Below are 12711 nucleotides of genomic sequence, written 5' to 3' on the forward strand. Positions count from 1 at the left end.
AATGGAAGCACATCAAAATATTAGAATTCTATATAGATTTAATACAACTTTACATACATAGAGTTTGCAATATTTTTATTTCTTAAAATTTACAATAGATTTTGTGAATGCAGGCACTGTACCTTGACCAAATGATGTTTTTGAGTCTGTGTTAAAAAATGTGAAATGACCACAAATGTCTGCAAATCTAAACTATTTCCTAAAGAGGCAGGAGGTCAACGAATATAATAATGTAAAGGGAGACTTGCATTTCTCAAGAGCCCACTAGGTAGGAAACCAACATGTGCAGGGACATCTTCACTAAAATAGCTGGCAGGTGCTCACTGGACTATTTGAAGGAAGTCAGCAATCCAAGAGAGAGCTAAGTAATAAATGCGAAGTCCACACAAGAAAGTCTCATTTGAATGCTTTGCTCTTTTGGAAAGGGAGAGGTCCCTGGGGTTGTCCTATGTCCAAGACAAAGCAGAGTTTAGTAAATTCCCATCAGCTGGGAAGAGGAGCCCCTTTTTGCTCAGCTATCAGCAGATCTACTGGGTGTAAAAAAGAAGTGAAAAAAAGGTCATCGGATATGTAGGTGAATGGTCTGTGATGGGCACAGACTCGAAATACAAGGGAAAGCAAAACTGTCTAGGGATAAAGATGGCCTGGTTTGTGTGTCTCTAATTTCAATGATTCTTTTAAAAAATTTAAATCCATCCATTAAGTGTGAATAAATCCTTGGAATCTGCCATGTCCAGTTCTCGAAGCGCCAAATGCCTCATATAGGGACAGCTGTGGTGTGAATTAGTTACTCTAAGCTTTTGGGCTGCTTCCAACTGCGCTATTGCTTCTGCCCTACAGGTCAAGGAAAGAAGTGATGTAATGCACTTAGCTGGGCCGCTTTAATTACAATGGAATGGAGAGGGGGAGGGGTTACAGGCGATGACAAGTTTAGCGCATGACTTGCCCTAGGGATGTAGGAAACAAAAACATCGACAACCATTGGTTGCGCCCACTTCCGACCCGGGTCTAGCTCCCAGCCTGGAACCTTGAAGCACGTTTCTTCGGAAGAGGGGTGGCGCTAACCTACAGAGCGTCAACCATAAACACACATACACACGCAGCGCGCGCGCACCCCTCCACCCCCACGGAGGCTGGCAGCGTCCTCCCTGCTGGGATGGGCGTGGGGCCGAGTGCTTGCCACCCGGTTAACAGAAGGTTCCCGCAAAGCCAGACGCGGCGGCCGCACTCGGCTCGCAGGGCCGGTGGAGGATTCGCGTCCGCGGAAGCTGGTGTCACTCGGGATCGCTCGCAGTGAGCCTCGCTGTCGTCATTCATTTGCAGTGTCCGGAGCGTCCTTCCAGCAGGGAGCTGGGCTTCGCCGAGGGTGTGAGCGGCCTCGACGCGGAGTGTTAATGCGCGGGGACCTCGAAGGCTTAGACCGGCTAGAGACGGAGGCGGCCCGGGCAGTGGGTGGGCGCTACGGGAGCAGCCGCGCCCCAGATCAGCTCGGCCCGACCCGCGGGGCCGAATCAGCTCGCGTCGCCCGCAGCCCAGCCCGCCGCCGGGCGGGATCCCGGGACTGAGCCACACCACTTCCTCCTCCTCCCGCTCCTCTTCCTCCTCCTCCTCCCGCTCTTCCCTCCGCCGTGGGCCCCAGGCGGGCTGCGGAGCGAAGGGCCTGGGTGTCTGCGGCCGCCGGCTCACGGGAGGCGGCGGCGCCGCCGCGGAGAGGATGCTGCTCGCGGCGCCCGCGTCCTCGCCGTCCTCCCCCGCCACCCGCGGGAGCTTAGCTGTGGCCCGGGCGCCGCGGGCAGCCCCCTGGTGAAGCCGCTCTCTGCCGCGGCACCTTAGCCGGCGGGCGGGCGGGCGGGCGCGCGTGTGCCTGGGAGTGCGCGCCTGTGTGCGCCGGACCCGACCCGCCGCCCCATTGTGCGGCCGCCCGCGGCGCCCGGGAACATGTGGGTGAACCCCGAGGAGGTGCTGCTGGCCAACGCGCTGTGGATCACCGAGAGAGCCAACCCCTATTTCATCCTGCAGCGGAGGAAGGGGCACGCGGGCGATGGAGGCGGCGGCGGCGGACTGGCGGGTAAGGACTCGCGGCGTGTCCCCGCGGGAGGGGGGCCGGGAGCGCTGCGGCACCGCCCGCGGCCCCGGGCTGCGGGCACCCGAGACGCCGCCCAGTCCCTCGGGGCCCGGCGACCCGCCCCACTTAGCCGCTTGAAAGCATCAGTAGTCATCATTTTCAGACTGAAAAAAAAAAAAGAGATGCCTCTTTTCTGCCACTTCCAGGCGATGCGGGCCCTTCGTGGACCGGGAGCCCCATTCAGTGGGTGGTGTTGATGATGAGTGAATCTGGGGAGGGGGGAGCATAAGTCCTTATGATTTGAACGCGGCACTTCTCCCCTCCCACCTTTAAAAAATATTGCTTTATATACCGGCAAGAGAGGTGAAGGATGGCTAATTTTTACTTCATTCTCTTTACTGGTAATGGCAGGTTCAGGTATAAAATGTTCTTTTGTTTCCAGCGAAGCAATCGGTAAGGAGGCTGGTGTGGTCATTTCCTAGATTAGTTATGACCTAAGAGAATAAATAAGGAAAAAGGAATTGTTGTTGCATCTAATTAGACATAAGAAAGCAAGTTATCTGGCTGTAAAAAGAATTAGCAGTATAACTACATTTTAACTCTGTTACCTCAATCACTTTCCCAAACCCCCGCACAAAGCATTGTTAATATTGTAACTATTACTAAAACCATGTGTTATCATTCAAGATTGTAAAATCAGACCCTTATCCCAAGAAGTGCCACGTTAGAAAGGTATTCCTTTATTAACTAGTTTGCTTGGTGGGCGATTACGGATCATCTCCTACACATACTGTCCTAGAGAAATTGGACCTTCTCCTCTCCCCAGTGGTTAGAATGAACAAAATTGGGATACTTTTTAAAATGAAAAAGTTAGCAAAAGAAACGGGAGAGGTTTAACCCGGAAAGAGATTGCACAAAAAAGATGAACCTTGACCTCTTCAGAGTTCAAAATGTCACCCTCCTCAACCGCGACCCCCGCCCTTCCTCCCCCGCCACCGCCCCGCCGGCCGCCCCCAGCTTACACGCTGGGTGAATTGTAGCCTTCAAAATGCCCTGCTATGAACTAAAAATTCTTGATGTTGTAAGTATTTGTTGTGATTATAATTTATAAACTAGTTTTCTCAAGATTAAATTTCAAGTGTCATACACTGTATGGCCTCTACTGGTTTGACAGATCTTGCTAATGCATCAGATGGTCTATAGATAATCTAATTTTTCTGCGCTTTTGCTACCATAAAAGAGAAGGGAATCTGCAGAGCTCCAGATCGTGTTCTGGAAATTCTGATTTCTGGCCTAGAATCAGAATTTTCCTCTTCATTTTGTAGAAGTTGTCTAACTATATACATTAACCTGAAACTTGAGTATCTAATATTGGTATCAGTCCAGATTGTCCTTTAAGTCTAGAACAACAAAGTAGATAGTTTATTGTATTAACAGAGAACATTTCCTGCCTGGAGTTAATCCTCCCACACCATGAACTACTAAGTATTTATTTTCTGGAGTCATTTACAATAAGTTATAAAAAATAAGAAGTGCAGAACCTTCTTTTTCCAGTGGACATTTTTATTGTGTTCCTACCGATTCTTAGAGCTGTAATTAACTGCAGTCCACTTAGAATCTCATCATTGATGACATTTCAGATAAAACTTCATCTTCTTAATTAAGAAATCTTAGTTATTGTACTTATTGCAGGAATGATTGAAATCATTGAAAGGAGTAGAAATACCCTTGCCAATGAAGGCTTTTTTCAGCCAACATGGAAAAAAATGTTTGCTCTGCTGGATTGGTACCACATCAGAGGTAGCAGGAGCATTTAGAAATCCTTGTACAGTGTATAAAATATTCTAATCCTAATGTGGATTCATTTGTGCATTCATTAACTCACTCTATAATTTAAAATATTGGTTGGCACCTTCTGAAGTGCCAGTGTCATGAAGTCTAGTGGGAAAAGACAGATACTGGTAAAATTATCTTGTAAATTAATATAAAATAGCCATTCTGCAGGGTCCCAGTGGAAGACGGAATCCAAATGAAGAGAGTTTAGTGAAAACACAACTTAGAGGGAGTTCCCTTCGTGGCGCAGTGGTTAACGAATCCGACTAGGAACCATGAGGTTGCGGGTTCGGTCCCTGCCCTTGCTCAGTGGGTTAACGATCTGGCGTTGCCGTGAGCTGTGGTGTAGGTTGCAGACGCGGCTCGGATCCCGAGTTGCTGTGGCTCTGGCGTAGGCTGGTGGCTACAGCTCCGATTCAACCCCTAGCCTGGGAACCTCCATATGCCGCGGGAGCGGCCCAAGAAATAGCAACAACAAACAACAACAACAACGAAAGACAAAAGACAAAACAAAACAAAACAAAACAAAACCCACAACTTAGAAAGATGAAGGCAGAGTTACCAGAACTAGTGAAAGGCACAGCAGGGGGAAGCTGTTTAGGTGGCTGAAATGATGTTGCTGTGTGCCACGTGAGCTTGAGTTAGTAAGGAAGAGTTTGGGCCTCCAGAGAAACAGCCACCCCTAGGAACACAGACCACAGCAAAAAGGGAATCGAGAGGATATGCCTGACTTCTCTCTTCTCCCCACCTCCCAGCAGTTCTGCCATTGCCTCCCATCTGGAACCCAGTAGAAACTGGCTGGGTGGGGTGTCCAGGTGATCTAGACCCTGAGACCCTAGGGATCAGCCTCCCAAGGATGGATCTTGGAGGTGAGGGCAACTTGGAGAATGACCAGCACTAATATCTAAAGGAGAGGAATGATGTTGGTTGCTCCATTCTGGAGTGTGGGTGGGTATCAGTTAATGGAGATTTTTGGAAAGATCGCAGGACCTTCATATAATGTGCATTATCTGGATCAATGCTCCATTGCCCACTCATCCGGTGGATGACGTAGGAGTGGGAAACCCGCTTAGTATGAACTGGCGGGAGTACTCAATGGTCCAGGGTACTTGGTAACATGTTAGCACACAGGCTATAAAAAATAATGTGCCACAGTGAGGACACTTGCTTTTTTATTTTTATCTTATTTTACCTCTTTTTGAATACAAGCAGTATACATAGGTATTGATGCAATGAAAAATTTTTAAATTGCATTTGATTCTTTATTAACTCCCTTTAACTGAGATTTCATACACGTATAGAAAAATGCACAAAATAGAGATGCAGAGGGCAGTGACTTATAACAAGTAACCCTTTGCAGCCAGTACCAGGATAAAAAATAGGACATTGCCAGTGCCAGAATAATCCCAGAATCTCTCTTGTGACCCTATTCCAACCACTGCTCACCCTGGCCCAAAGGTTAAAAACAAACAAACAACTGTCCTGATGTTTTTTAGTAAACACATCCTGGCTGTTCTCTATAGTTTTTCTGAAAAAGAGCCAATCTCTAAACACAGTATTTTGGTTTTGCCTGTCTTTTTGAGCAATGAATGAAATCATGGCGTATGTATTCACACATGCCTGTTCTCTGCTTTGTTTCTGATATCTGTGAATGTTGCTTGTGGCTGTCGTCCGCTCATATTCCTCTGCTGTGTGGAAACCTATGATATACCACAATCATTTATTCATACTTATCCACTGAGTTGTCGGAGGACCTTTGGATGATCGATTGGGGGCATTATGGATTAGGTGGCTGTGATCATTCTCGTTGGTGTTTCCAGGTGCCTGTGGAGGTGCATTTCTTTTTGGTCTTTACCCAGGAGAGGAATTGCCAGCTCATCGGTTAGGTGTATCGCCAACTTTGGTAGATAACACCACACTGTTTTCCAAAGTAGTTGTACCAACAGACTCCCACCGACAGCGTATGGGAAATTTCCCTTGCTCCCCGTCCTTGCCAACATTGTCGGTCTTTGTAATTTTAGACTCTGGTGGTTTTGCAGTAGCGTTGCCTTGTGAAGTTAATTTCCTTTTCCCTGACGGCCGAGATTGAACAACTTTTCATGTTTATTGGCCATCCAAGATATTTTGCAGAATGGTTGGTCGTGTCTCCTGCCTGCTTTTCAATTGGGTCATTTACTTTTTTCTTACTGATTTATGGGTATTTTAAAATATATTCTACTTATGAGCTCATTGTTGGTTGTATGTGTGGCACCATCTTCATTCTGTAGCTTGCCTCTTCACTCTCTTAAGGATGAAAAGAGGCTCTTTTTTTCTTTTTCTTTTTGTCTTTTTAGGGCCGCACCCACAGCACATGGAGGTTCCCAGGCTAGGGGTCGAATCGGAGCTACAGCTGCCAGCTGCTGGCCTACACAGCAGCCACAGAAACACCAGATCTGAGCCGCATCTGTGACCTACACCACAGCTCATGGCAACACCGGATCCTTAACCCACTGAGCGAGGCCAGGGATCAAACCCGCGTCCTCATGGTTCCTAGGCAGATTCGTTTTCATTCCGCTGTGCCACGATGGGAAATTTTTTTTTTTTGGAAAGAGGTTCTTAATTTTAATATCCAAGTCCTTTATAGATTCCGTTCTCCTTTATGGTTAGTGCTTTATTGTATCCTGTTCAATAAGTCTTTTACTCCACTGAGGTTATAAATATATTCTTCTATAATTATCTTCTAGAAACTTTTCCATTTTAACCCCCAAATTTATATTTGCAATTCATTTGGAATAATTTTTTGCATATTGTATGAGATGGGGTTAAAGTTTTAAATTTAAAAAAATGTCAAGGACATTCAGTTGCCCCAGCATGATTTATTGGTAAGTTGATTCTTTTCTCACTGCCCTGCGGGGCTACTTTGTTTATAAATCAAGTGCCGCAATATGTGTCAATCTGTTTGGGCGCTCTAGACTATTCCCTTTGTCTATGAGAATATTGCACCAATACCACATTGTACTTTTATAATAAGAGGTTATATTCCTTAGATCACGTCCTCTTGTTATCTAAGAGTTTCTTGGCTGTTCTTTGTCTTCTACATTTATACATTTTATCTTTTTGTTTTTTCTTTTTTTCTTTTTAGGGCCACACTTGTGGCATATGGAAGTTTTCAGGCTAAGGGGCTAAGGGTTGAATTGGAGGGAGCTGTAGCTGCCAGCCTACACCCCAGTTCATGGCAATGCCAGATCCCTGACCCACCACTGAACAAGGCCAGAGATCGAACCCCCACCCTAATGAATACTAGTCGGATTTGTTTCCACTGAGCCATGACGGGAACTCCTTATCTGTAGATTCTTTGTATTTTTTTATGTACACAATCATATTTTCTGAGAAATTTGTTTTTTTCTAGTCTTTATGCTTTAAAATGTTTTTCTTTGCCTTTTTGCACAGGCATTTTGTACAGTGTTGAGTAGATATGCTGATTGTACATACCCTTGTCTCTTTCCAGGTCTGAAAAGACCTTCATCTGTCATTTGTTCATCATCTACGGTGATTTTTATAGATAATTTTTTTCATTTTAAGAGAGTTCTTTTTCCTAGTTTGCTAAAAGTTTTTAATTATATGGATACTGAATTTTTTTTTTGTCTTTTGTCTTTTTGTCTTTTTGTTGTTGTTGTTGTTGTTGTTGTTGCTTGGATACTGAATTTTTCAAGTGTTTTTCTGTGTCTATTGAGCTTATTGTGTGATTTTTCTCTTTTATCCTATTAGTGTGGGGACTTGCATTAACTGATTTTTGATTGTTTAACCAAACTTGCATATGTAAAATAATCCTACTTGGCTGTGACATATTATTGTTTTTGTATGTTTATTTATTTATTTCTGTCTTTTTGGTTTTTTTAGGGCCGCACCTGCGGCATATGGAGGTTCCCAGGCTAGGGATCGAGTTGGAGCTGTAGCTGCCTGCCTACACCACACCACAGCAAAGTCAGATCCGAGCTACATCTGCAACCTATGCCACAGCTCACAGCAACTCCAGATCTTTAACCCACTGAGTGAGGCCAGGGATTGAACCTGAAACTTCACGGTTCCTCGTCAGATTTGTTTCTGCTGCACCACGACAGGAACTCCTGTTTTTTTTTTTGTTTGTTTTTGTATGTCTATTAATAATCACTTTCTAATCTTTTATTTAGAGTTTTTGCAACTTCATAAATTAGTGGGATTTGATTTTTCTTTTTCATAACATTCTTGTCGAATTTTGGTATCAAGATTATACTGGCCTTGGAGTTCTCTTGTGGCTCAGTGGGTTGGGGAATCCAGTATTGTCACTGCAGAAGTTTGCAGCGTGGCACAGGTTCTACCTCTGGCCTGGGAACTTCTGCATGCCGGGGTGGAGGCGGAGGGGCAGGGGTGAGATTATACTGGTCTTAAAAAATAAGTTGCAAAGTGCTCACTCTTTGTTTTATTTTTTGGAAGAGTTTGTGTCTGACATGTTTGGCAGAATTTGCTGGTGAGGCCATTTGGCTTTGAAGTGTCCTTTGTAGGTTTGTTGAATGGTATGACAGCTATCCAGATATTTAAAATTTTTCTTTTATTGTAAGTTTTATGAGTTGTTTAGGATTTATCTTTTCATCCACATTTTCAAATATACTGGCATAAATTTGTTACTGATATTCTCAAATTTTTAATGTCTGTAGGATATACAGTGATACCTCCCTCTTTCATTCCTGACCTTGCTTATTTGTGCCTTTTCTTTCTTAATTGGTTTTTCCAGGAATTTATCAATTTATGTCGTTTTAAAAATTAATAGCAGTGCCCTTTATGGCTTAGCAGTAACGAATCCGACTAGTATGGAGGACTTGGGTTCGATCCCTGGCCTCACTCATTGGGTTAAGGATCTGGCGTTGCCATGAGCCATGGTAGAGGTCGCAGATGAGTCTTGGATCCTTTGTTGCTGTGAAGTTATCGTAGTAGAAAATAAAAATAAATATAATCAAAAATGTCAGTGGGTCCCGAAGTTACTTTTTTTTTTTTTTTTCAGTTTTTTTTGGACTGTACATGCAGCATATGGACGTTCCCAGGCTAGGGGTCAAATCAGAGCTGCAGCTGCCAACCTACAACACAGCCACAGCAACACCAGATCTGAGTCATGTCTGCGACCTACACCATGGCTCATGTAAAGACCAGATCCTTAACCCACTCAGTGAGGCCAGGGATCAAACTCATGTCCTCATGGATACCAGTTAGGTTCAGTACCCCTGAGCCACAATGGGAACTCCACTGAATTTTGATAGATAATATTTTGGTGATTATTTTACTCAAAATAGTTTATATATTTTCATTCTTCTGATCTTGAGCTATTTAGATATATACTTATTAATTTTTTTTGTCTTTTTTTTTCCTTTTCTAGGTTTGCACTGTGGCATATGGAGGTTCCCAGCCTAAGGGTCCAATCAGAGCTATAGCCGCCAGCCTACACCACAGCCACAGCAACACCAGATCCAAGCCGTGTCTTTGACCTACACCATAGCTCACGGCAATGCCGGATCCTTAACCCACTGAGCCTGCAACCTCATGGTTCCTAGTCAGATTCCTTTCCACTGTGCCACAATGGGAACAACCAACAGTTAATTTTAAAAAGCGTGGTTAAGACAGTGGTTCCATTGTCTTCTGATTTTCATTTTCTTTCTTTCTTTCTTTCTTTTTTTTTTTTTTTGGTCTGGAGAAGTAAACTGTCACTCTGAATTATTGATTTTTTTTTTTTAGTAATGTCTTTTTTCCAGTTAGTTTGTGTAAAGTACTTTGACCTTGGTTTTCTGAAGCTTTACTGTAATCCACCGACTTGAGGATTTTAAAAAGTTGTGCATGGAGTAGTAAGACTTCTTTATCTTGCATTTACTTTGTAAACTTCATCCACTGTCTCTTTAAATATTGCTTTTCCCCATTCTCTTCATCTTTCTGGAGCTCCAGTTACATGTATGTTAGACCTTGTTGTATCTTCTCTCTCAGTAACCTTTTGATTTTCACTTGCTTCATTTTGATTATTTTCTTCTGATCTGTATTCCAATTTGCTGTCTATTTAACTGTGTTTAATCAGTTAAATCTACTTTACTTTTCAATTCTAAGATTTTCATTTGGTTCTTTTTTTAAAAAAAATCATTTCTACAGTTATCTATCAGAACTCTCCATTTTAAAAACCATTCTTGAGAATGGCAAGCAGAGTTATTTTATTTTTGCTTTTTTTCTGTTTTTTTGGGGTGTTTTTTGTTTGTTTTTTCTCTTTAGAGCCACACCTGCAGCATATGGAAGGTCTCAAGCTAGGGGTCGAATTGGAGCTATAGCTGCCGGCCTACACCACAGCCACAGTAACACAGGATCCAAGTTTCGTCTTCAACCTACACCACAACTCATGGCAACGCTGCATCCTCAGCCCACTGAGTGATGCCAGGGATCGAACCCGCATCCTCATGGATACTAGTTAGGTTTGTTTCCACGGAGCCACAACAGGAACTCCTGAAAACCAGAACCACTTTAACTTTAGGTATTGATGTATTTCAAGACTGAGCTGGATGGTTTTGCCAACATAAGACTCACACTTGTGATTAGGTTGTAGGTCTCTAAGGTCCCAACCGAAAGAGAGAGGAGCATCATTACTTTGCTGTCCCTTTGCTGGCACGGATTCCTGTCCTTGTCCTTCTAGCCTCTCATTCTGTTAAAAGCCCATCCAGAATCTCAGACACTCAGCAGCCCCTTCGGGAAGAAGCAGATGCCTCTTTGAATAATAATTGCCTCCCAATGTAGGACTCTTGTCTCTGAACCACTTTTCCAGGTCAAGTAATTTTTCTCTCTTAGTTCTTTGCTATTTGAAAGTGTATTTTGTCCCATTTGTAGAGTTATCCTCCGTAGTGGATGGCCATACAGATCGTCTTGTCTGCCATTATAAGGTGGTGCTGTTACTATCCCTGTTTTATAGAAAAGTAAGGCATTAAAGAGATTGAGTGTCTTGCCGGGGGTCATACAGCTAATAAGTTGGGGGGGCCTATTTGACTTTGTATTTATTTTTCTTGACAAGATTGATTATAATGACATAATTTTCCTCACTGTCCTCCTTGAGAATCTAATAAAAGCTATTGACTCTAACCTCCAGAAAAATGAAGACACTGAACAAGTTTATATGCAATTTTCGGAGCTTGGTGGATCCCTGGTGTATTAGAATATAGGTGCCTCTAGTTAGAGCCTGTCACCAAGAGGTTGGGACAGTTCCTCATGACCCAAAACCCAAAGTGTGATATGCTCCATCAGCTGTTCTGTCAGAAATGCGTTTGAGGACCGCTGGGTTCGAAGTGCTAAACTTCAGAAAGATACAAAAGAAGAAAGAGGCAAGTTTTCTCTTGCTGAGCCATTACTAACCTAGTGGTCAAACCTGGATGAATGCATTTGGGAGAACTAAGAACATAAGCATGGAGATGATACAAGTGCAGACTAAGGCTCAGTGCGAGCGTTTTGAGCTGGGTTCAGCACTGGACTTGCAGGAATGGGATTCTTTGCACCATGGGGAGAACATCACTAGGGAAATGGGCCTTTTGATAAAGGAGGGCAATTAGGAAGCAGTAAACATAGAAAAGAAACCTCTCCCTTTCCTGCCTAAAGGCAGGAAATAAATTCTCTGTTTACGGGAGACACTCTTATCAGCCCAAACCCAGCACCAGAGGGCTGGGCAAAAAAAAAAACAAAAAAAAAACAAAACCCGTGTTAAACCAACCTTATCTTCCTAGCTGGATTATAGCCTTCACCCAAACCCCTTCCCCTTGCCTCTTCTTCACAGATGTATTGTTTCTTTGTCTAGAAGGTGTAAGAGCTTCCTCTTCTGGCTATCCCTTGGGTCTTCATTCTCTTGCGAAGGCTCCCAGGTACAAGTTCAAATCCAATAACAGGTGTATGCTTTTCTCCTGATAGTCTGTCTTAATTTAATTTTCAGACCCAGCCAGGGACTCAAAGAGGGTGGAGTAAAACTTCCCACCCCAGAAAACTCGCAGTAGTTAGAGGTAACAAAGGAATGTTCTAGCAGCCCTCACTAGTTAACAGTGCCTGTTTTTCGTCTTGCCAACTTTAAGTATTAACAAGGTTGCTCCTGGTGGCACTTGGTGGTTAATGTTTTGCTTTGTAGATTAACTGTATTTAAAAGCCAGTAAAATGTGTTTGTTCCTAATGGAGCCTAATATTATAACTGATGACTTCTGTGTGTTGGGGTGGGGTGGTCTTTAGCTGCGGATGGGGTTGAATCAGATCCTTATGTAATAGGAAGGCACCACTGGTGAGAAGCTTGATTAGACCAAAGCAGATGTTGCTTGCTCGTTCCCTGAATTCCTTCCCCTCTGCTTGTTATCAACTTTAAGAGAATTTTGTCCCCACAGTTTAGCCATCCCTTCCGATTTGTCTTGAGGTCTTACCTTATTCCACATAGAATGAATACATGTAATTTGGGAGTTCCCGTTGTGGTGCAGCAGAAACAAATCCGACTAGGAACCATGAGGTTGCGGGTTCGATCCCTGGCCTTGCTCAGTGGGTTAAAGAACCGGCGTTGCTGTGAGCTGTGGTGTGGGTCACAGATTTGGTTCACATGTGGTGTGGCTGTGGCTGTGGTGTAGGCCAGCAGCTGCAGCTCCAATTCGACCCCTAACTTGGAAACCTCCAGGTGCCGAGGGTGCAGCCCTAAAAAGCAAAAAAAAAAAAAAAAAAAAAGAATGAATACACGTTGTTTTGTGGAGGATTTGAGATGGCTTTTGCTCTCTTGCAGGTTTTTATAAACTGATCTCCAAAAGTAGGGAAGAGAAAAT

General features: G+C 43.9%; 1 protein-coding gene across 1 annotated transcript in view; it reads left to right on the forward strand.

Annotated features, from left to right (window-relative positions):
- Positions 1 to 1923: 1923 nt before the first annotated feature.
- Positions 1924 to 12711, forward strand: part of TBC1D9 (TBC1 domain family member 9) — a 116066-nt gene continuing 105278 nt past the window's right edge. Inside the window, 1 exon segment of the mRNA XM_047799681.1 lies at positions 1924 to 2068. Coding sequence (XP_047655637.1) covers positions 1939 to 2068 — 130 coding nt within the window. The 5' untranslated portion in view covers positions 1924 to 1938.

Source organism: Phacochoerus africanus, chromosome 10 (genome assembly GCF_016906955.1).
Source record: "Phacochoerus africanus isolate WHEZ1 chromosome 10, ROS_Pafr_v1, whole genome shotgun sequence".
Classification (NCBI taxonomy): domain Eukaryota; kingdom Metazoa; phylum Chordata; class Mammalia; order Artiodactyla; family Suidae; genus Phacochoerus; species Phacochoerus africanus.